General features: G+C 50.2%; 2 protein-coding genes across 4 annotated transcripts in view; one reads left to right on the top strand and one right to left on the bottom strand.

The window, feature by feature from the left end:
* TUBB1 (tubulin beta 1 class VI) overlaps positions 1–1,650 on the bottom strand; it is an 8,843-nt gene extending 7,193 nt beyond the window's left edge. Inside the window, exon 1 of the mRNA XM_075571351.1 lies at positions 1,492–1,650. Coding sequence (XP_075427466.1) covers positions 1,492–1,548 — 57 coding nt within the window. The 5' untranslated portion in view covers positions 1,549–1,650. The remainder of the gene's footprint in view (positions 1–1,491) is intronic.
* Positions 980–22,391, top strand: CTSZ (cathepsin Z). Of its 3 annotated transcripts, none has more exons than XM_075571353.1 (6): positions 980–1,092; positions 13,145–13,308; positions 14,228–14,407; positions 14,993–15,143; positions 20,179–20,344; positions 21,394–22,391. In XM_075571353.1, exons 1-6 carry the CDS (start codon positions 992–994, stop codon positions 21,505–21,507), a joined length of 876 nt encoding a protein of 291 aa, XP_075427468.1. In that variant the 5' UTR covers positions 980–991; the 3' UTR covers positions 21,508–22,391. The 3 variants fall into 3 exon arrangements, with proteins under 3 accessions (XP_075427468.1, XP_075427470.1, XP_075427469.1); XM_075571355.1 differs by lacking the exon at positions 980–1,092 and adding an exon at positions 1,856–1,877; XM_075571354.1 differs by lacking the exon at positions 980–1,092 and adding an exon at positions 9,008–9,275.

Here is a 22,391-nt window from a genome sequence, read left to right as displayed (position 1 = left end):
CGCTGGAGCTGAAATTAATGGGGTTCAGCTCCAGTGACCCCCCCTGCTCGGAAGTGCTGCTTTATATGCAGGCAAACCCAGCTCAGACGTGCGTCATAACTTCGCTTCTGTCTACACTGCGCCATTAATTATATAAATGTATATTTATGCAAACCAAAATCTGGTTGGTGAGTCATCTTGGTGGCGAAGCGCCGGTGGCTATTTTGACCGCGGCCTAACGTCCTATTCCACGTAAACTGGGGACGCAGAGGGCGGGGATTCTGACATGTAACAGCACAGTATCTACATGCAAGTCGGTGCTGGCGCCACGCAGCCCGGCCGCCATACTGCTATATCTGGCCCAGTTCTGCTCCTCTCCCTGCAGCGCACACAGGAAAAATGCGCCGCTTTCTGACAGGGCCCAACAGCGCCACGAATGTCAAAACAAGCAGTACTGTGAGAACCGTATCTGCGCGTCCAGCCCATAGCTTTCTTATCAGCCCTTCACAGCAGGGACGCCGCACACACCCTCGCCTGCCGGGAAGCAGCCCCTGAGAAGTGTAAATAGCCCTGGTAATGGGACATTGAGGAGTCATGTTATTCATATCTAACGCTTCAGCAACAAAGGGCTTAACCAACCCCCCCATTGTACATCCTCTCTCTCCCCGGGCAGCGGGTCTCCGTTCTGCCTTCTCAGTGACCGGTCACTTATCAGGGCCACTCTGTTCCCGTTTGCTACAGGTCAGTGGTCACAGGTGGTTGCCTGGATTTTTAGGGGTTGTAGGGCAAGCGGGCAGCTATGTCCTGTAGTGACCCGCAGGTACTGGGTCTTCCCGCGAGTAGAGAAGGTTCCAAATACTGGGGAGCCACCCGTACCATAGCACTATTCCTACTTGATGTAAAATAATTTATTCCTAAGTGTTCGGGACGCTGTTCTTTAGCAGAACCAGCCAGCGGGTTCATTCACGTGGTCCCTCATTTTTGTTTATTGAGTTAGAAAGAAGAGAGAACGATGATGGAGGTGAGGGGGAAGAGGAGCAGAGACAGAGAGAGAGAGAGAGACGGTTATTCTTCGTCGCAGAGTGGGGCGGAGAAATATTCAGAGACTATTTGGTGAGAGTGCGTGTCGGGTGCAGGAGTTCAGAGAGAAAGTGTCAGAATTAAGCAAGAATAGGCGGAAACACACGGTTTCTGGGATTAATGTTCGTGTGTCAGAGGAGTATTGATTAATCGTATGTTTTTTCTTCTGGATCTGGTCATCCTTTTTGAGGACCGACCATGCAAAAACAGTATACAGGGAAACCTGGCACGGGATGGGGAAAAGGGCACCAAACAGAGTCGCTGTCCCCAAGAGCTTGCACTTTAAGACGTCTTAGAGAGTTCACTAATGAATAGATCATGTGTTATAGGGAGGGTAGTACACCTGTTGGTTTGTGTATTAAGGGTGTGATGAGAATCTATGGCCAGGCAGGTATTTAGGATGGCGCAGGTGCGTGTGGAATGATGTCATACCTTTGCTCCGATCTGGTTGCCGCACTGGCCTATCTGCAGGTGGACAATCTCACGCATGTCGCGGGTCGCTGGCGTCCTGAGCTCGGGGAACTCTGAAGATTAAGCGACTCAAACTCTGACAAGCGCGTCTGTGTCCCGCAGGCACTTTTTTTATACTGGAGCTGACGTCATCGATGTATTATCTCAGGATGGACAGGGCTGCCGGCCTGTGGCAAGGAGGAGGCCGCGTCTCTGGGACGCCAGAGATTGTGAGTTCGGATCCGCCCTCTGACACCCCGCGGTCGTGTAAAAAAAAAGAGGTGAAAATGAAGAAATCTTTGGTGCTGTGAAGGTTCCAAGTGTCTGGGATGAAATCGTCGGCAGCAAAGGAGGTGCGGATACATGCGGTAATGCGTGTAGGTTTGGGGTAGAGAGGGAAGATGGAGGCAAGTGGTATTAACAGAGCATTTCCGGGACCGAGGTGGTGAGGCTGCCTTACACCTGACAAAATGACATCAGTGTCATTAATGGTGATGTCACTGCCTTTGCAGGGGATGTTGGGGACGTCCCTAGGCGCGGAAATTAGACTGTAAGCGGTACGGGGCAGGCACTCATTGAGCCGGCGCAGATTCTATGTACAGCGCCGTGTACACTCACAGTGCCATCTTAGAAAAACATTATTATATTATCGGTCATTTGTAGCAGCGATTGCTCAGACCTCCCTGCAGCGCCGCACGTGCGGGACAGGGGTGTAAGGGGTTTTGATTTCTGACCCACGCCGAACGTGTTTGAAAGTTACGGTAGCAGCGGCGTCTTTTTCACGTGAAAGAAAAAGAGATCAGAAGTTTCTGAGCTTCTAGAAGTCAAACTGAGCGGATATTAACCCCGGGACCTGACTTCAATGGGTCAGACAGTGGGACCTTATGTCATTCCAAAAACTTCTAACCCCATCTCTGCCAGAGGAGCCAGCAACGCATCGCTCTGCGTGTTATTGTATCGCTCTGCGTGTTATTGTATCGCTCTGCGTGTTATTGTATCGCTCTGCGTGTTATTGTATCGCTCTGCGTGTTATTGTATCGCTCTGCGTGTTATTGTATCGCTCTGCGTGTTATTGTATCGCTCTGCGTGTTATTGTATCGCTCTGCGTGTTATTGTATCGCTCTGCGTGTTATTGTATCGCTCTGCGTGTTATTGTATCGCTCTGCGTGTTATTGTATCGCTCTGCGTGTTATTGTATCGCTCTGCGTGTTATTGTATATCTCTGCGTGTTATTATATATCTCTGCGTGTTATTACAGCTCTGCGTGTTATTATATCGCTCTGCGTGTTATTATATATCTCTGCGTGTTATTACATCTCTCTGCGTGTTATTACATCTCTCTGCATGTTATTGTATCGCTCTGCGTGTTATTATATCGCTCTGCGTGTTATTATATCGCTCTGCATGTTCTTATATCGCTCTGCATGTTCTCATATTGCTCTGCGTGTTATTATATCGCTCTGCGTGTTATTATATCTCTCTGCGTGTTATTACATCTCTGCGTGTTATTGTATGGCTCTGCGTGTTATTGTATGGCTCTGCGTGTTATTATATCTCTCTGCGTGTTATTATATCTCTCTGCGTGTTCTCATATCTCTCTGCGTGTTCTCGTATCTCTCTGCGTGTTCTTGTATCTCTCTGCATGTCATTGTTTCGCTGTGCGTGTTATTGTATCTCCCTGCGTTTTATTATATCGCTCTGCGTGTTCTCAGATCGCTCTGCGTGTTATTACATCTCTGCGTGTTATTGTATCGCTCTGCGTGTTATTATATCTCCATGCGTGTTCTCATATCTCTCTGCGTGTTATTGTATCGCTCTGCGTGTTATTGTATCACTCTGCGTGTTCTCATATCTCTCTGCGTGTTATTGTATCGCTCTGCGTGTTATTATATCTCTCTGCGGGTTATTATATCGCTTTGCGTGTTCTCATATCTCTCTGCGGGTTATTATATCGCTTTGCGTGTAATTATATCGCTCTGCGTGTTGTTATATCTCTCTGCGTGTTATAATATCTCTCTGCGTGTTATTATATCTCTCTGCGGGTTATTATATCGCTTTGCGTGTAATTATATCGCTCTGCGTGTTCTAATATATCTCTGCGGGTTATTATATCTCTCTGCGTGTAATTACAGCTCTGCGTGTTATTATATCTCTCTGCGTGTTATTATATCTCTCTGCGTGTTATTATATCTCTCTGCGTGTTATTATATCTCTCTGCGTGTTATTATATCGCTTTGCGTGTAATTATATCTCTCTGCGTGTTATTATATCTCTCTGCGTGTTATTATATCTCTCTGCGTGTTATTATATCTCTCTGCGTGTTATTATATCGCTTTGCGTGTAATTATATCGCTCTGCGTGTAATTATATCGCTCTGCGTGTTATTATATCTCTCTGCGTGTAATTATATCGCTCTGCGTGTTATTATATCTCTCTGCGGGTTATTATATCGCTTTGCGTGTAATTATATCGCTCTGCGTGTAATTATATCGCTCTGCGTGTAATTATATCGCTCTGCGTGTAATTATATCGCTCTGCGTGTTGTTATAGCTCTTCCCTGCAGCGGCGCACTTACAGGACATTGGTGTAAGGTGTTGTTCCTGTAAAGTTCTGCGTGTTGTTATTAGAACGCTCTGCGTGTTGTTATTAGAACGCTCTGCGTGTTGTTATTAGAACGCTCTGCGTGTTGTTATTAGAACGCTCTGCGTGTTGTTATTAGAACGCTCTGCGTGTTGTTAGAACGCTCTGCGTGTTGTTATTAGAACGCTCTGCGTGTTGTTATTAGAACGCTCTGCGTGTTGTTAGAACGCTCTGCGTGTTGTTATTAGAACGCTCTGCGTGTTGTTATTAGAACGCTCTGCGTGTTGTTATTAGAACGCTCTGCGTGTTGTTATTAGAACGCTCTGCGTGTTGTTATTAGAACGCTCTGCGTGTTGTTGGAACGCTCTGCGTGTTGTTATTAGAACGCTCTGCGTGTTGTTATTAGAACGCTCTGCGTGTTGTTATTAGAACGCTCTGCGTGTTGTTATTAGAACGCTCTGCGTGTTGTTATTAGAACGCTCTGCGTGTTGTTAGAACGCTCTGCGTCTTGTTATTAGAACGCTCTGCGTGTTGTTATTAGAACGCTCTGCGTGTTGTTAGAACGCTCTGCGTGTTGTTATTAGAACGCTCTGCGTGTTGTTATTAGAACGCTCTGCGTGTTGTTATTAGAACGCTCTGCGTGTTGTTATTAGAACGCTCTGCGTGTTGTTATTAGAACGCTCTGCGTGTTGTTGGAACGCTCTGCGTGTTGTTATTAGAACGCTCTGCGTGTTGTTATTAGAACGCTCTGCGTGTTGTTATTAGAACGCTCTGCGTGTTGTTGGAACGCTCTGCGTGTTGTTGGAACGCTCTGCGTGTTGTTATTAGAACGCTCTGCGTGTTGTTATTAGAACGCTCTGCGTGTTGTTAGAACGCTCTGCGTGTTGTTATTAGAACGCTCTGCGTGTTGTTATTAGAACGCTCTGCGTGTTGTTATTAGAACGCTCTGCGTGTTGTTATTAGAACGCTCTGCGTGTTGTTATTAGAACGCTCTGCGTGTTGTTATTAGAACGCTCTGCGTGTTGTTATTAGAACGCTCTGCGTGTTGTTATTAGAACGCTCTGCGTGTTGTTATTAGAACGCTCTGCGTGTTGTTAGAACGCTCTGCGTGTTGTTATTAGAACGCTCTGAGTGTTGTTATTAGAACGCTCTGCGTGTTGTTATTAGAACGCTCTGCGTGTTGTTATTAGAACGCTCTGCGTGTTGTTATTAGAACGCTCTGCGTGTTGTTATTAGAACGCTCTGCGTGTTGTTATTAGAACGCCCTGCGTGTTGTTAGAACGCTCTGCGTGTTATTATAACGCTCTGCGTGTTGTTATTAGAACGCTCTGCGTGTTGTTATTAGAACGCTCTGCGTGTTGTTATTAGAACGCTCTGCGTGTTGTTATTAGAACGCTCTGCGTGTTGTTAGAACGCTCTGCGTGTTGTTATTAGAACGCTCTGCGTGTTGTTGGAACGCTCTGCGTGTTGTTATTAGAACGCTCTGCGTGTTGTTATTAGAACGCTCTGCGTGTTGTTATTAGAACGCTCTGCGTGTTGTTATTAGAACGCTCTGCGTGTTGTTATTAGAACGCTCTGCGTGTTGTTATTAGAACGCTCTGCGTGTTGTTGGAACGCTCTGCGTGTTGTTATTAGAACGCTCTGCGTGTTGTTATTAGAACGCTCTGCGTGTTGTTGGAACGCTCTGCGTGTTGTTATTAGAACGCTCTGCGTGTTGTTATTAGAACGCCCTGCTTGTTGTTAGAACGCTCTGCGTGTTATTATTAATACGCTCTGCGTGTTGTTATTAGAACGCTCTGCGTGTTGTTGGAACACTCTGCGTGTTGTTATTAGAACGCTCTGCGTGTTGTTATTAGAACGCTCTGCGTGTTGTTGGAACACTCTGCGTGTTGTTGGAACACTCTGCGTGTTGTTATTAGAACGCTCTGCGTGTTGTTATTAGAACGCTCTGCGTGTTGTTATTAGAACGCTCTGCGTGTTGTTGGAACACTCTGCGTGTTGTTATTAGAACGCCCTGCGTGTTGTTAGAACGCTCTGCGTGTTGTTGGAACGCTCTGCGTGTTGTTGTATCTTTTTTTATTTATAAAATGTGTTACCAGGCAGTAATACAGTGAGAGTTACCTCTCGTTTTCACGGATGTCCTGGGCATAGAGTTAAGACAAATAATACATGGTTACAAATACAGTTGCATAATGAGCAGGGTATCTACTATATATTTCTGAAAGGACTGTATGTTTGTCTGCATGCCCTGTGTCCCTAGGGCCAATCTCATTGGTCCCTTGGGCCGCCCGCCCCCGCACACCTCTCATTGGCCTCACACACTCACACCACCCCCTTGGCCCGCCCCCACACCTCTCATTGGCCTGAGGCGGAGTGACGGGCCAAAGGTCCAAAAAAAAACACACACACACACACACCTCCGCTCACCTCCCTCCCGCTCCACTCACCTCCCTCCCGCTCCACTCCCTCCCGCTACACTCCCTCCCGCTCCATTATATCTCTCTGCGTGTTATTATATCTCTCTGCGTGTTATTATATCGCTCTGCGTGTTATTATATATCTCTGCGTGTTATTATATCTCTCTGCGTGTTATTATTTATCTCTTTGTGTTATTATATCGCTTTGCGTGTTATTATATCTCTCTGTGTGTTATTATATCGCTCTGCGTGTTATTATATATCTCTGCGTGTTATTATATCTCTCTGCGTGTTATTATTTATCTCTTTGTGTTATTATATCTCTCTGTGTGTTATTATATTGCTCTGCGTGTTATATCTCTCTGCGTGTTATTATTTATCTCTGCGTGTTATTATTTATCTCTGCGTGTTCTCAGATCGCTCTGCGTGTTATTATATCTCTCTGCGTGTTATTATTTATCTCTGCGTGTTATTATATCCCCTCCCCTCATCCCCCCCCATCCCCGCACTCTCCCCTCCATCACCCCACACTCCCCTCCCCCCCATCACCCCACACTCCCCTCCCCCCCATCACCCCACACTCCCCTCCCCCCCATCACCCCACACTCCCCTCCCCCCCATCACCCCACACTCCCCTCCCCCCCATCACCCCACACTCCCCTCCCCCCCATCACCCCACACTCCCCTCCCCCCATCACCCCACACTCCCCTCCCCCCATCACCCCACACTCCCCTCCCCCCCATCACCCCACACTCCCCTCCCCCCCATCACCCCACACTCCCCTCCCCCACATCCCATCCCCGCACTCTCCCCTCCCCCCCATCACCCCACACTCCCCTCCCCCCCATCACCCCACACTCCCCTCCCCCCATCACCCCACACTCCCCTCCCCCCCATCACCCCACACTCCCCTCCCCCCATCACCCCACACTCCCCCCATCACCCCACCACCCACACTCCCCTCCCCCCATCACCCCACACTCCCCTCCCCCCATCACCCCACACTCCCCTCCCCCCCATCACCCCACACTCCCCTCCCCCCCATCACCCCACACTCCCCTCCCCGCACTCTCCCCTCCCCCCCATCACCCCACACTCCCCTCCCCTCCATCACCCCACACTCCCCTCCCCCCATCACCCTACACTCCCCTCCCCCCCATCACCCCACACTCCCCTCCCCCCCATCACCCCACACTCCCCTCCCCCCATCACCCCACACTCCCCTCCCCCCATCACCCCACACTCCCCTCCCCCCATCACCCCACACTCCCCTCCCCCACGTCCCATCCCCGCACTCTCCCCTCCCCCCCATCACCCCACACTCCCCTCCCCCCATCACCCCACACTCCCCACCCCCACGTCCCATCCCCGCACTCTCCCCTCCCCCCCCCCGCACTCTCCCCTCCCCCCCCCGCACTCTCCCCTCCCCCCCCGCACTCTCCCCTCCCCCCCCGCACTCTCCCCTCCCCCCCCCGCACTCTCCCCTCCCCCCCGCTCTCTCCCCCCCCCCCCATCCCCGCACTCTCCCCCCCCCCGCACTCTCCCCTCCCCCCCCCGCACTCTCCCCTCCCCCCCCCGCACTCTCCCCTCCCCCCATCCCCGCACTCTCCCCTCCCCCCCATCCCCGCACTCTCCCCGCCCCCCCCTCCCCCGCACTCCCCCCCCCCTCCCCCGCACTCCCCCCCCCTCCCCCGCACTCCCCCCCCCCTCCCCCGCACTCCCCCCCCCTCCCCCGCACCCCCCCCTCCCCCGCCCTCCCCCCCCCTCCCCCGCACTCCCCCCCCTCCCCCGCACTCTCCCCGCCCCCGCACTCTCCCCTCCCCCCTCCCCCCGCCCCCATCAACCCACAGTCCCCTCCCCCCACAGTCCCCACCCCACACAGTCCCCACCCCCACGTCCCATCCCCGCACTCTCCCCTCCCCCCCATCCCCGCACTCTCCCCTCCCCCCCATCCCCGCACTCTCCCCTCCCCCCCATCCCCGCACTCTCCCCTCCCCCCCATCCCCGCACTCTCCCCTCCCCCCCATCCCCGCACTCTCCCCTCCCCCCCATCCCCGCACTCTCCCCTCCCCCCCATCCCCGCACTCTCCCCTCCCCCCCATCCCCGCACTCTCCCCTCCCCCCCATCCCCGCACTCTCCCCTCCCCCCCCATCCCCGCACTCTCCCCTCCCCCCCATCCCCGCACTCTCCCCTCCCCCCATCCCCGCACTCTCCCCTCCCCCCACTATCCTCTCCCCCCCATCACCCCACAGTCCCCTCCCCCCACAGTCCCCACCCCCACGTCCCATCCCCGCACTCTCCCCTCCCCCCCTTGCTGCTCTCTCTGTAGCTCCCCAGTGCTGGGGGAGGTGTCACAGCCGGAGGGGCGGGGCTGTGCAGGCCGGGGGGCGGGGCTGTGCAGGCCGGGGGCGGGGCTGTGCAGGCCGGGGGGCGGGGCTCTGCAGGCCGGGGGGCGGGGCTGTGCAGGCCGGGGGGCGGGGCTCTGCAGGCCGGTGTTTTCTCATTCCTTCCTGCTCCTCACGTGAGGTCTCTCTGTCTGTCTGTGTGACTGTTTTTGTCTCTCTCTCTCTCTGTCTGTGACTGTGTCTCTGTCTCTCTCTCTCTCTGTGTGTCTCTGTCTCTCTCTCTCTGTGTCTCTCTCTCTCACCATGACCAGAGTACTCCTCCTCATCCTCCTCTCCTTCATCTCCTGGGTATCTGGGGGGCTTTACTTCCAAGAGGGGCAGTACTGCTACAAACCCGCCGCCAGGAGGCACCCCGGGATCAGGTGGGTACCTACAGAGCTAACAAATGCTTTGTTTTCTCCCTGTGCCCTGTCTCTCTCTCTGTGCCAGGCTGGGCCATGTCTCTGTGCCATGTCTCTGTGCCCTGTCTCTGTGCCAGGCTGTGCCCTGTCTCTGTGCCCTGTCTCTCTCTCTGTGCCAGGCTGTGCCCTGTCTCTGTGCCCTGTCTCTCTCTCTGTGCCAGGCTGTGCCCTGTCTCTGTGCCCTGTCTCTGCCAGGTCTCTGTGCCATGTCTCTCTCTCTGTGCCAGGCTGTGCCATGTCTCTGTGCCATGTCCCTGCCTGTCTCTGTGCCATGTCTCTCTCTCTGTGCCAGGCTGTGCCATGTCTCTGTGCCAGTCTCTGTGCCATGTCCCTGCCTGTCTCTGCGCCATGTCTCTCTCTCTGTGCCAGGCTGTGCCATGTCTCTGTGCCAGTCTCTGTGCCATGTCCCTGCCTGTCTCTGTGCCATGTCTCTCTCTCTGTGCCAGGCTGAGCCATGTCTCTGTGCCATGTCCCTGCCTGTCTCTGTGCCATGTCTCTCTCTCTGTGCCAGGCTGTGCCATGTCTCTGTGCCAGTCTCTGAGCCATGTCCCTGCCAGTCTCTGTGCCCTTTCTCTGTGCCATGTCTCTGTGCCAAGTCCCTGCCCGTCTCTGTGCCATGTCTCTCTCTCTGTGACAGGCTGTGCCATGTCTCTCTCTCTGTGCCCATCTCTGTGCCATGTCCCTGTTATTTACTAATAAGTCTCCCAGCAGAGAAACTAGGGCAAGAAAACCGCACCAGATTAATCCCGTTGGCAGCAATCAGACTTCAGATCAGGACTGGCCAACTCCTGTCCTCGAGCTACTAACAGATCAGGTTTTCAGGATATCCCTGCTTCAGCAAAGGTGGCTCAGTCGAAGACTCACTGAAGCAGGGATATCCTGAAAACCAGACCTGTTGGTAGCCCTTGAGAACTGGAGTTACCCCCCCCCCCCTGCTACAGATTAATCTGGTGCTGTTTTTGCAGCTGGGGGGTGTTTTAGTGAATCGGGTCAGATTTCCCGGCAGCGGATTTTACAGGATCGGGAATAAACCTCCAGTTTGTGCTCGAGCTCGGACGGGTCAGTTGCCCCCGGACGGGTCAGTTGCCCCCGGACGGGTCAGTTACCCCCGGACGGGTCAGTTACCCCCGGACGGGTCAGTTATCCCCCGGACGGGTCAGTTACCCCCAGACGGGTCAGTTACCCCCCGACGGGTCAGTTACCCCGCGCGTTTCTCGTCGGGTTAGAGCTGCGACTTGATGGCTTTTGTTTGGCAGAGTCTCCAAATCTACCCATTCTCCCCAAAAACACAGTTATGCCTAAAAACTGGATTTCTTTGCAAATCCCGCGTGGCTGCGTTCGAGGAATCGCGCCCCGGCGTGCGCGCATCTCACGGTCTTTATTTTGCTTTTCCGTCTCTTTCACGGTGTGATTATTTTGTATGTAGGTCACATGAGAGAGTGGGAATGTGCAGCGGGCGCAGTCTGATCTGCGAGTCCCTTGTGACTGTCATATGATTCAGAACACGGCTTGTCACGTGACCAGCTGGTTTCCTGTGAGTTCACGGGCTTGGAACACACAGGGAAGTGAGAGTTTGCAGTGACCCAGTTCTGGGAATAAGCTGCCACTTAAACCCTTTACTTCCTGATGGGACAGAACCACAACGCCCTGCGTGTTATTGTATCGCTCCGCGTGTTATTGTATCGCTCTGCGTGTTATTGTATCGCTCTGCGTGTTATTATATAGCTCTGCGTGTTATTGTATCGCTCTGCGTGTTATTGTATCGCGCTGCGTGTTATTGTATCGCTCTGCGTGTTATTGTATCGCTCTGCGTGTTATTATATAGCTCTGCGTGTTATTGTATCGCTCTGCGTGTTATTGTATCGCGCTGCGTGTTATTGTATCGCTCTGCGTGTTATTGTATCGCTCTGCGTGCTATTGTATCGCTCTGCATGTTGTATCGCTCTGCGTGTTATTGTATCGCTCTGCATGTTATTGTATCGCTCTGCGTGTTATTATATCGCTCTGCGTGTTATTATATTGCTCTGCGTGTTATTGTATCGCGCTGCGTGTTACTGTATCGCTCTGCGTGTTATTGTATCTCTCTGCGTGTTATTGTATCGCTCTGCGTTTTATTGTATCGCTCTGCGTGTTATTGTATAGCTCTGCGTGTTATTGTATCGCTCTGCGTGTTATTGTATCGCTCTGCGTGTTATTGTATCGCTCTGCGTGTTATTGTATTGCTCTGCGTGTTATTGTATCGCGCTGCGTGTTACTGTATCGCTCTGCGTGTTATTGTATCTCTCTGCGTGTTATTGTATCGCTCTGCGTGTTATTGTATCGCTCTGCGTGTTATTGTATCGCTCTGTGTTATTATCTCGCTTTGACTGTTATTATATCGCTCTGCACACGTTGTTATATCACTCTGCGTGTTATTATATCGCTCTGCATGTTATATAATTCTGTGTGTTATTATACCGCTCTGCGTGTTATTATATTTCTCTGCATGTTGTTATACCATTCCGCGCACGTTATTAGAATGCTCCGCCCGCGTTGTTACACCGCTCCGCCTGCGTTGTTATACCGCTCCGCCTGCGTTGTTATACCGCTCCGCCTGCGTTGTGATACCGCTCCGCCTGCGTTGTTATACCGCTCCGCCTGCGTTGTTATACTGCTCCGCGCACGTTTGGTGAGGCTGACACGGAGGTGATGAAAGAGTAGAAATGGTTTATTATGAGCGCAGCATAAATACGAGTAACAAAGCCAGCGAGTAACACAGCCAGCGAGTAACACAGCCAGCGAGTAACACAGCCAGCGAGTAACACAGCCAGCGAGTAACACAGCCACCAACCCCCCAACAGGTCAGGTTTCAGGATATCCCAGCTTCAGCACAAGACCGGGGGGGGGGGGAGCGGGGGAAGAGTGTGCACTTGTGTACGTACGTGTGTTCCGGATTCCCTGTAATACACAGTATGCATTGTGCGTGTGCGTGTGTGCATGCGCGTGTGTGTGTGTTCCGGATTCCCTGTAATACACAGTACGCACTGTGCGTGTGTGTTCAGGATTCCCTGTAATACACAGTATGCATTGTGCGTGTGCGTGTGTGCATGCGCGTGTGTACGTACGTGTGTTCCGGATTCCCTGTAATACACAGTATGCATTGTGCGTGTGTGTGTGTTCCGGATTCCCTGTAATACACAGTATGCATTGTGCGTGTGCGTGTGCGCATGCGCGTGTGTGTGTGTTCCGGATTCCCTGTAATACACAGTACGCACTGTGCGTGTGTGTTCAGGATTCCCTGTAATACACAGTATGCATTGTGCGTGTGCGTGTGTGCATGCGCGTGTGTACGTACGTGTGTTCCGGATTCCCTGTAATACACAGTATGCATTGTGCGTGTGTGTGTGTTCCGGATTCCCTGTAATACACAGTATGCATTGTGCGTGTGTGTGTGTGTGTGTGTGTGTGTGTGTTCCGGATTCCCTGTAATACACAGTATGCATTGTGCGTGTGCATGCGCGTGTGTACGTACGTGTGTTCCGGATTCCCTGTAATACACAGTGTGCATTGTGCGTGTGTGCGTGTGCGTTCCGGATTCCCTGTAATACACAGTACGCATTGTGCGTGTGCGCGTGCGTGCGTTCCGGATTCCCTGTAATACACAGTACGCACCGCGCGCGTGTCCCGGATTCCGTGTAATACACAGTACGCACCGCGCGCGTGTCCCGGATTCCGTGTAATACACAGTACGCACCGCGCGCGTGTCCCGGATTCCGTGTAATACACAGTACGCACCGCGCCTCCCCCATTGGAAGGTTTCACTCACCTCTGATGTTCCCGCTTCTCCCCAGGACTTACCTGCGGCCTCATGAGTACGTCCCCATCTCCAGCCTGCCCAAAACCTGGGACTGGCGCAATATAAACGGTACCAACTATGTCAGCACCACACGGAACCAGCACATCCCCCAGTACTGCGGCTCATGCTGGGCTCACGGCACCACCAGCGCCATGGCAGGTGGGTCACTAGCTGCAGGTCAAGTGAGCCTCTTCACTGACGTAAGGAAGCGGCGTGTTCCCCCGGAGACACCTCACCCCTGGGCTGGCCACGCAGCCACACAGACGGGAAACCGTGGACACTTTTGTTGATTTAATATACGCCGCCTTTAATGACCTTTAATGACCTTTAGTGAAAACGAATTCCCGAAGCTGCCGGTCAGTTAGCTCTCCCGTGATCGGTCAGCACAGATCCGGGTTCACTTTGAAACTTCATTACGTGACCCGGCTAGCTGAGCAGGTACCGGCGCCCCCTACGGAGGTCTGTATCTCCGGAAGCAGGGGTCCCCGGAGCTGAAATGAACGGGGTTCAGCTCTGGAGACCCCCGGCTTCAAACCTGGGTTAAAAAAACCTGCTTGGATTATCTCTTTAAAGCCAGACATGGGCAGCTTCTTGTGGGGGGAGCATGTGATTTACACGATGTAGTGTGTGATACACACACACACACACACACACACACACACACACACACACACACAGAAACACACAGAAACACACAGAAACACACAGAAACACACAGAAACACACAGAAACACACAGAAACACACAGATACACACAGATACACACAGATACACACAGAAACACACAGAAACACACAGATACACACAGATACACACACAGAAACACACAGATACACACACACACACACACACACACACACAGAAACACACACAAACACATACAGAAACACACATACACACAAACACATACACACACACATACAAACAAACACATACACACACACATACACACACACATACACACATACAAACAAACACACACACATACATACAAACAAACACATACATACAAACAAATACATACATACAGAAACACACACACATTGATTGTTTTGTCACATCTCTGTCTCTCCCGCAGACCGGATTAATATAAAGAGGAAGGGGGTGTGGCCTTCTGCGTACCTGTCTGTTCAGAACGTGATTGACTGCGGGAACGCGGGATCCTGCGAGGGGGGGGATCACGGGGGCGTCTGGCAGTACGCACACGAGCACGGGATCCCTGACGAGACCTGCAACAACTACCAGGCCAAGGATCAGAGTAAGAGGGCTGGGGATCCACTGGGTCTTTAATGAGTGTTTGCACAGGCGCTGATCCACAAAAGCTTGCCATGGGGTAGGGTCTACACCTAGGAACCCCTTTCAGCGGCCAGTCCTCTCCGCCTCCCTTCTCTCCCTCTCTCTCCTCCCCACCTCCCTTCTCTCCCTCTCTCGCCTCCCCACCTCCCTTCTCTCCCTCTCTGCCCTCTCTCTCCTCCCCACCTCCCTTCTCTCCCTCTCTCTCCTCCCCACCTCCCTTCTCTCCCTCTCTGCCCTCTCTCTCCTCCCCACCTCCCTTCTCTCCCTCTCTGCCCTCTCTCTCCTCCCCACCTCCCTTCTCTCCCTCTCTGCCCTCTCTCTCCTCCCCACCTCCCTTCTCTCCCTCTCTGCCCTCTCTCTCCTCCCCACCTCCCTTCTCTCCCTCTCTGCCCTCTCTCTCCTCCCCACCTCCCTTCTCTCCCTCTCTGCCCTCTCTCTCCTCCCCACCTCCCTTCTCTCCCTCTCTGCCCTCTCTCTCCTCCCCACCTCCCTTCTCTCTCTCTCCCCACCCGTTTCATCACCCGTCTCATTAATCAAAACTTTGCAGAGTGCAACAAGTTTAACCAGTGTGGCACGTGCGTCACCTTCGGGAAATGCGCCTTCCTCGCGAACTACACCCTGTGGAAGGTGGGAGACTTCGGACCGGTCAGCGGGAGGGAGAAGATGATGGCGGAGATCTATACGAACGGTCCCATCAGGTACAGAAAGGTCATTAACTTAGTGCGTTCTGTACCTGCGCTGCTCGCAATGCACTGCGGACACAGGGTTACATCAGGGCTGGCCAACTCCAGTCCTCAAGGGCCGCCAACAGGTCAGGTTTTCAGGATATCCCTGCTTCAGCACAATCACTGAGCCACCTGTGCTGAAGCAGGGATATCCTGAAAACCTGACCTGTTGGCGGCCCTTGGACTGTGAAGATTCACTTCTTAGATATATCAAATAATGCACAGTCCGGTTATAGGAGAGAAGAGAGAGAAGAGAGAGAGAGAGAGAGAAGAGAGAGAGAAGAGAGAGAGAAGAGAGAGAGAGAGAAGAGAGAGAAGAGAGAAGAGAGAGAGAAGAGAGAGAGAGAGGAGAGACTTTATTTATATAGCGCCATTAATGTACAGAGCGCTTCACAGCAGTAATACACGTTATATAATAATACTAATAACACATAAAGGGAAGAAGCGCTTTCAGACATAAAAGTGACATCTAGGAAAAGGAGTTCCTGCCCCGAAGAGCTTACACTCTAATTGTTGATGTTAAATGATTCTGATTTCCATACATCCAGGTACAATCCCTTACACATTTTTCTTCACCTAGCCCTGAGCTGTTCTCCTCTCCGTCAGCCACACGTCCTTACTCATCAACGTCAGAGCGATGTTTCTGCATTTAGCGATATTGACTTTGTGTTACAGGACGCCCTTGTTCTGTCACTAAGTTACTATAGGATTAGCCGTGCTCCTAATCCTTAAAACCCATCTCTATTATATTGTTTTACTGTTTCTAACGACCCCACATTCCAAACGCGTGAGCCTGACCCATCCAGCCCCGCGGCGCGTTAAGCGCACCGAGTTTTATACCAAATGGAAACGAATAAAACAAGACGAATTCTTCAGTCGCATAAAACATTTCTGCGCCGGTCGGTCCCCAGGCGGATTTATCTTCTTAACTTTGCAGGGGCAGAAAATCATTTTCCAATATCATTTCTAACGTAATAGAATATTCTTTATTTTAACCAGTCACATGCTGAGTATGTAAGTATATAGACAAGCCGCTGCGCCTCCAGGCGTGGAACCGTCCCGTCTCCGGCAAAGCGCGAGTCAGACATCATTACATTGTAACGTTCCGGGGATGTCTCTGTTAGTGACTTTGTCTGCACAGCCCCCCTCACCCAAAACCTGTCGCTGCACCTACAGGGGACAAAGTTCTCCGGTCCGCCGACTCGCGGGGCGCCAACTCGCGGGACGCCGACTCGCGGAGCGCCTGTGTAACATGCACGAATATCAAGGGCCTCTTGCACCTGTTATTAACCCTTTGTTAGATGGAATAACACGCTTGTATGCATAATGCAACACTAAAGTGCTGCAAAACGCGGCAGGGAACAAGATTCTGGGTTTAAAGCTTTGTGATAGAATAAACTACACTTATATTAACCATTATACCATTACCAATATATTAACCATTACCAATATATTACAATTACCAATATATTACCATTATCTTACATTTATATTAACCATTATACCATTACAAATATATTAACCATTACCAATATATTAACCATTATACTATTACCAATATATTACCATTATATTAACCATTACCAATATATTAACCATTATATTAACCATTACCAATATATTAACCATTATACCATTACCAATATATTAACCATTATACCATTACCATTATATTAACCATTACCAATATATTACCATTATATTACATTTATATTAACCATTATACCATTACCATTATATTACAATTATACTAACTATTACCAATATATTACACTTATATTACACTTATTAACCATTATACCATTACCATATACATATACCATTATATTAACCATTACCAATATATTACCATTATATTACATTTATATTAACCATTATACCATTACCATTATATTACAATTATACTAACTATTACCAATATATTACACTTATTAACCATTATACCATTATATTACACTTTATATTAACCATTATACCATTACCATTATATTACCATTTTTTGTTGCGATTCCCGACACTGTTTTTACAAACACTTTTTTCTCTTCACTGTTTAAGAAACAAATGTTTTTTGTCCTTTTCCTCCTCAAACCCCCAAATCTGTCATAGAGCCAATACGGCCTAAAAATATACTTTATTATTGTAGGAACGTACAAGCTTTGCTGCAGGCTCTATGTATATTACAGGTATACAGGTATACCCCGCATTAACGTACGCATATATACATACCCCGCATTAACTACGCATATATACATACCCCGCATTAACGTACGCATATATACATACCCCGCATTAACGTACGCATATATACATACATACCTCGCATTAACGTACGCATATATACATACCCCGCATTAACGTACACAGGTATACCCCGCATTAACGTATGCATATATACATACATACCCCGCATTAACGTACGCATATATACATACATACACCGCATTAACGTACGCATACATACATACCCCTCATTAACGTACGCATATATACATATATACCCCGCATTAACGTACGCATATATACATACCCCGCATTAACGTACGCATATATACATATACATACCCCGCATTAACGTACGCATATATACATACCCTGCATTAACGTACGCATATATACATACCCCGCATTAACGTACGCATATATACATACCCCGCATTAACGTACGCATATATACATACCCCGCATTAACGTACGCATATATACATACATACCCTGCGTTAACGTACGCATATATACATACCCCGCATTAACGTACGCATATATACATACCCCGCGTTAACGTACGCATATATACATACATACCCCGCATTAACGTACGCATATATACATACATACCCCGCATTAACGTAAGCATATATACATACACACCCCGCATTAACGTACGCATATATACATACACACCCCGCATTAACGTACGCATATATACATACATACCCCGCATTAACGTACGCATATATACATACACACCCCGCATTAACGTACGCATATATACATACCCCGCATTAACGTACGCATATATACATACATACCCCGCATTAACGTACGCATATATACATACACACCCCGCATTAACGTACGTATATATACATACATACCCCGCATTAACGTACGCATATATACATACACACCCCGCATTAACGTACGTATATATACATACATACCCCGCATTAACGTACGCATATATACATACATACCCCGCATTAACGTACGCATATATACATACATACCCCGCATTAACGTACGCATATATACATACATACCCCGCATTAACGTACGCATATATACATACATACCCCGCATTAACGTAAGCATATATACATACACACCCCGCATTAACGTACGCATATATACATACCCCGCATTAACGTACGCATATATACATACCCCGCATTAACGTACGCATATATACATACATACCCCGCATTAACGTACGCATATATACATACATACCCCGCATTAACGTACGCATATATACATACACACCCCGCATTAACGTACGCATATATACATACATACCCCGCATTAACGTACGCATATATACATACATACCCCGCATTAACGTACGCATATATACATACATACCCCGCATTAACGTACGCATATATACATACATACCCTTCATTAACGTACGCATATATACAGGCATACCTCGCATTAACGTACGCATATATACATACCCCGCGTTAACGTACGCATATATACATACCCCGCATTAACGTACGCATATATACATACATACCCCGCATTAACGTACGCATATATACATACATACCCCGCATTAACGTACGCATACATACCCCGCATTAACGTACGCATATATACATACCCCGCATTAACGTACGCATATATACATACATACCCCGCATTAACGTACGCATATATACATACATACCCCGCATTAACGTACGCATATATACATACATACCCCGCATTAACGTACGCATATATACATACATACCCCGCATTAACGTACGCATATATACATACATACCCCGCATTAACGTACGCATATATACATACACACCCCGCATTAACGTACGCATATATACATACATACCCCGCATTAACGTACGCATATATACATACCCCGCATTAACGTACGCATATATACATACATACCCCGCATTAACGTACGCATATATACATACCCCGCATTAACGTACGCATATATACACATACATACCCCGCATTAACGTACGCATATATACATACATACCCCGCATTAACGTACGCATATATACACATACATACCCCGCATTAACGTACGCATATATACACATACATACCCCGCATTAACGTACGCATATATACATACCCCGCATTAACGTACGCATATATACATACATACCCCGCATTAACGTACGCATATATACATACATACCCCGCATTAACGTACGCATATATACATACATACCCCGCATTAACGTACGCATATATACATACATACCCCGCATTAACGTACGCATATATACATACCCCGCATTAACGTACGCATATATACATACCCCGCATTAACGTACGCATATATACATACATACCCCGCATTAACGTACGCAATGGGACCGGAGAATGTATGTAAAGTGAAAATGTACTTAAAGTGCAGCACTACCTTTTCCCCACTTATCGATGCATGTACTGTACGGCAATCGTCACATACGTGCATAACTGATGTAAATAACACATGTGTAACAGGCTCTATAGTCTCCCCGCTTGTGCACACCTTCGGTACAGGTAGGGAGTCGGTATTGCTGTTCAGGACGTGCTGACAGGCGCATGCGTGAGCTGTCATTTGCCTATTGGGCGAGATGTACTTACTCGCGAGTGTACTAAAAGTGAGTGTCCTTAAAGCGGGGTATGCCTGTACGGAGATATCGGGCTCTTCACATGAGCAACGTGGACATGCAAACTTCAGAGGGAGAATCACTAGCGTGTGAGACCACGATCACGCATGACCGTTAACATGTGATCCGTCCTGTTCGTGTGTTACCCGGATCATTTCTTTTCCCAGCTGCGGTATAATGGCCACGGAGGCGCTGGACGCTTACACAGGGGGGCTTTACACGGAGTACAATCCCAACCCGTCTGTCAATCACATTGTTTCCGTGGCCGGATGGGGCGTGGATAAGAGCGGGGACGAATACTGGATCGTTCGCAACTCCTGGGGGGAGCCGTGGGTGAGAATCTCTCGTGTGATACTCGGCACCGGCCTGCAATGTAGGCCTGGGATTCTCCTGCCTCTCTCTCAAAGACACCACGGCCCTTACATCTCCCCCCCCCCCCCCTAGGGACACATCTCTCACCACCCCCCCCTCTGGACACGTGTCTCCTCAGGGACACATCTCACCCCCTCCGGGACACGTCTCTCACCCCCCCCACCCCCCCCCTCCCTCCCTCCGGTACATGTCTCACCGCCCCCCCTCAGGGACACTTCTCTCCCCCCATATCCCCCCCCCCCCCCCCCCCCACTGGTCACACGTGTTTTTCTCACCCCTCCCTCCCACCCTCCAGGACACGGCTCACCCCCTCCTCCCCCATCTTTAGGGATACGTCTCTCCCCCCCCCCCCCCCCCTCCTCCGGGACACGTCTCACCACCCCCCTCTCCCCCCCCCCTCTCCCCCCCCCTGTCCTTCGGGATATGTCTCACACCGCCCCCCCCCCCCCCTCCCAACTCCAGTCCTTAAGAACCCAAGGTTTAAGGATATCCCGGCCGCAGCGCAGGTGGCTGACATTTTGACTGAACCCCCTGTGCTGAAGCAGTGATATCCTCAAAACCTGGCCCGTTGACTTAAGAGGCCTGGAGTCGGGAACCACTGACATTAGGGACATCATTATTCAGCTGCTCCTGCACTGATCCATCCCACTCCCCCCAAACAGGTCAGGTTTTTAGGATAGTCCTGCTTCAGCACAGGTGGCTCAGAGACTGTCAAAGATTGAGCCACCTGTACTGAAGCAGGGATATCCTGATCGGTTTGGGAGGGGGGGGGGGGTGGCTGGATGTAGGACTGGAGTTCAGCCCCTCTGATCCCCGCTTCAGCCCCTCTGATCCCCGCTTCAGCCCCTCTGCCCCACGCTTCAGCCCCTCTGCCCCACGCTTCAGCCCCTCTGCCCCACGCTTCAGCCCCCCTGGCCCACGCTTCAGCCCCTCTGACCCACGCTTCAGCCCATTCCCGTCTCCTGCCACCCCAGGGAACGTCTCACCACGTGATGTTTTCCTCCCCGCAGGGCGAGCGCGGCTGGCTGCGTATCGTGACCAGCGCGTACAAAGGCGGGAAAGGAGCCGATTACAATCTGGCCATCGAAGAGGACTGTGCGTATGGCGATCCCGTCCTGGCCTGAGCGCGGCCGCAACGCGCAAAACGGGCGTCAGCTGCTTCTGAGGACGATCACCCCTCCCTCTGAAACTGTACATGCCTCTGCACTGCGGGAAGTTGGGTTACCCTGCAGTAATCCCCGTGTCGGGGTTCACTAATGGGCAAGACCGCTGTCCCCGGTGGAGGCCCTCTCAGGGACGCTGTATTATAGGGATTCGGGATATCACGCAAAAGGTGTGTGCAGTGTATAGTGGTAATGAGCATCACCGCAGTCTAACTTCCCTGCACAGTTCATTCTTAATAGTATGACACAAAACAGCGTTCTGCATAACGGCGCTGAACGCGCAGAAGGAAATCCAACCGGTTTTGGACAGAAGTTTAGGCGGCCGTGCTCATTATCACTATACAACGAAGCATGAACATTATCAGAGTAGAAGGGAATGGTTTGTCGCCTTAAAGCAAAATCAGCTTTTTACATGGAAATTGTTTTTTATATTTGTTTTTATCACATTAATACTTAAACACCCGCTTATCGAACCAGAATGAGTTTCTAATCCAGTTTGATTGCAGATTTCCGCAGGATGGGAGCTCTCGGCACTGCTACACGTGAGCTGTTACACACGGGACAGACTATAATCACAGCCGTGTACACCTTACATACATGTGCGTGTTCCCGGGGATTGCGGTTATTGACGCTGTTTCTAAAGTTTTATTTACTAACTAAAGTCTTAACTTCTGCATATTAATGATAGCGAATCGGGTAAAGTCACTCCTGTGGGCGAATCCGCCTCAAATTGGTGACTGCTTAATTGTAAAAGTGAAGCGCAAACGGACCTCAAATAATCAAAGGGAATGTGATTTTGTACTTTTAGGCAGCAGAACGGAAATACATTTATATACGATGCAAAA

The sequence above is a fragment of the Ascaphus truei genome, chromosome 15 (genome assembly GCF_040206685.1).
Source record: "Ascaphus truei isolate aAscTru1 chromosome 15, aAscTru1.hap1, whole genome shotgun sequence".
In the NCBI taxonomy this organism is placed as follows: Eukaryota; Metazoa; Chordata; class Amphibia; order Anura; family Ascaphidae; genus Ascaphus; species Ascaphus truei.
Note: the sequence above shows the minus strand (reverse complement) of the source record. Positions and strands in the feature narration are given on the sequence as shown.

Bases quoted from the DNA above. Each gene is read 5' to 3' on its own strand.
- CTSZ (XM_075571354.1), top strand. From the start codon at position 9,157: ATGACCAGAGTACTCCTCCTCATCCTCCTCTCCTTCATCTCCTGGGTA. The intron at 9,276-13,144 runs GTGGGTACCTAC...GCTTCTCCCCAG, and splicing joins AGGAGGCACCCCGGGATCAG to GACTTACCTGCGGCCTCATG. The intron at 20,345-21,393 runs GTGAGAATCTCT...TCCTCCCCGCAG, and splicing joins ACTCCTGGGGGGAGCCGTGG to GGCGAGCGCGGCTGGCTGCG.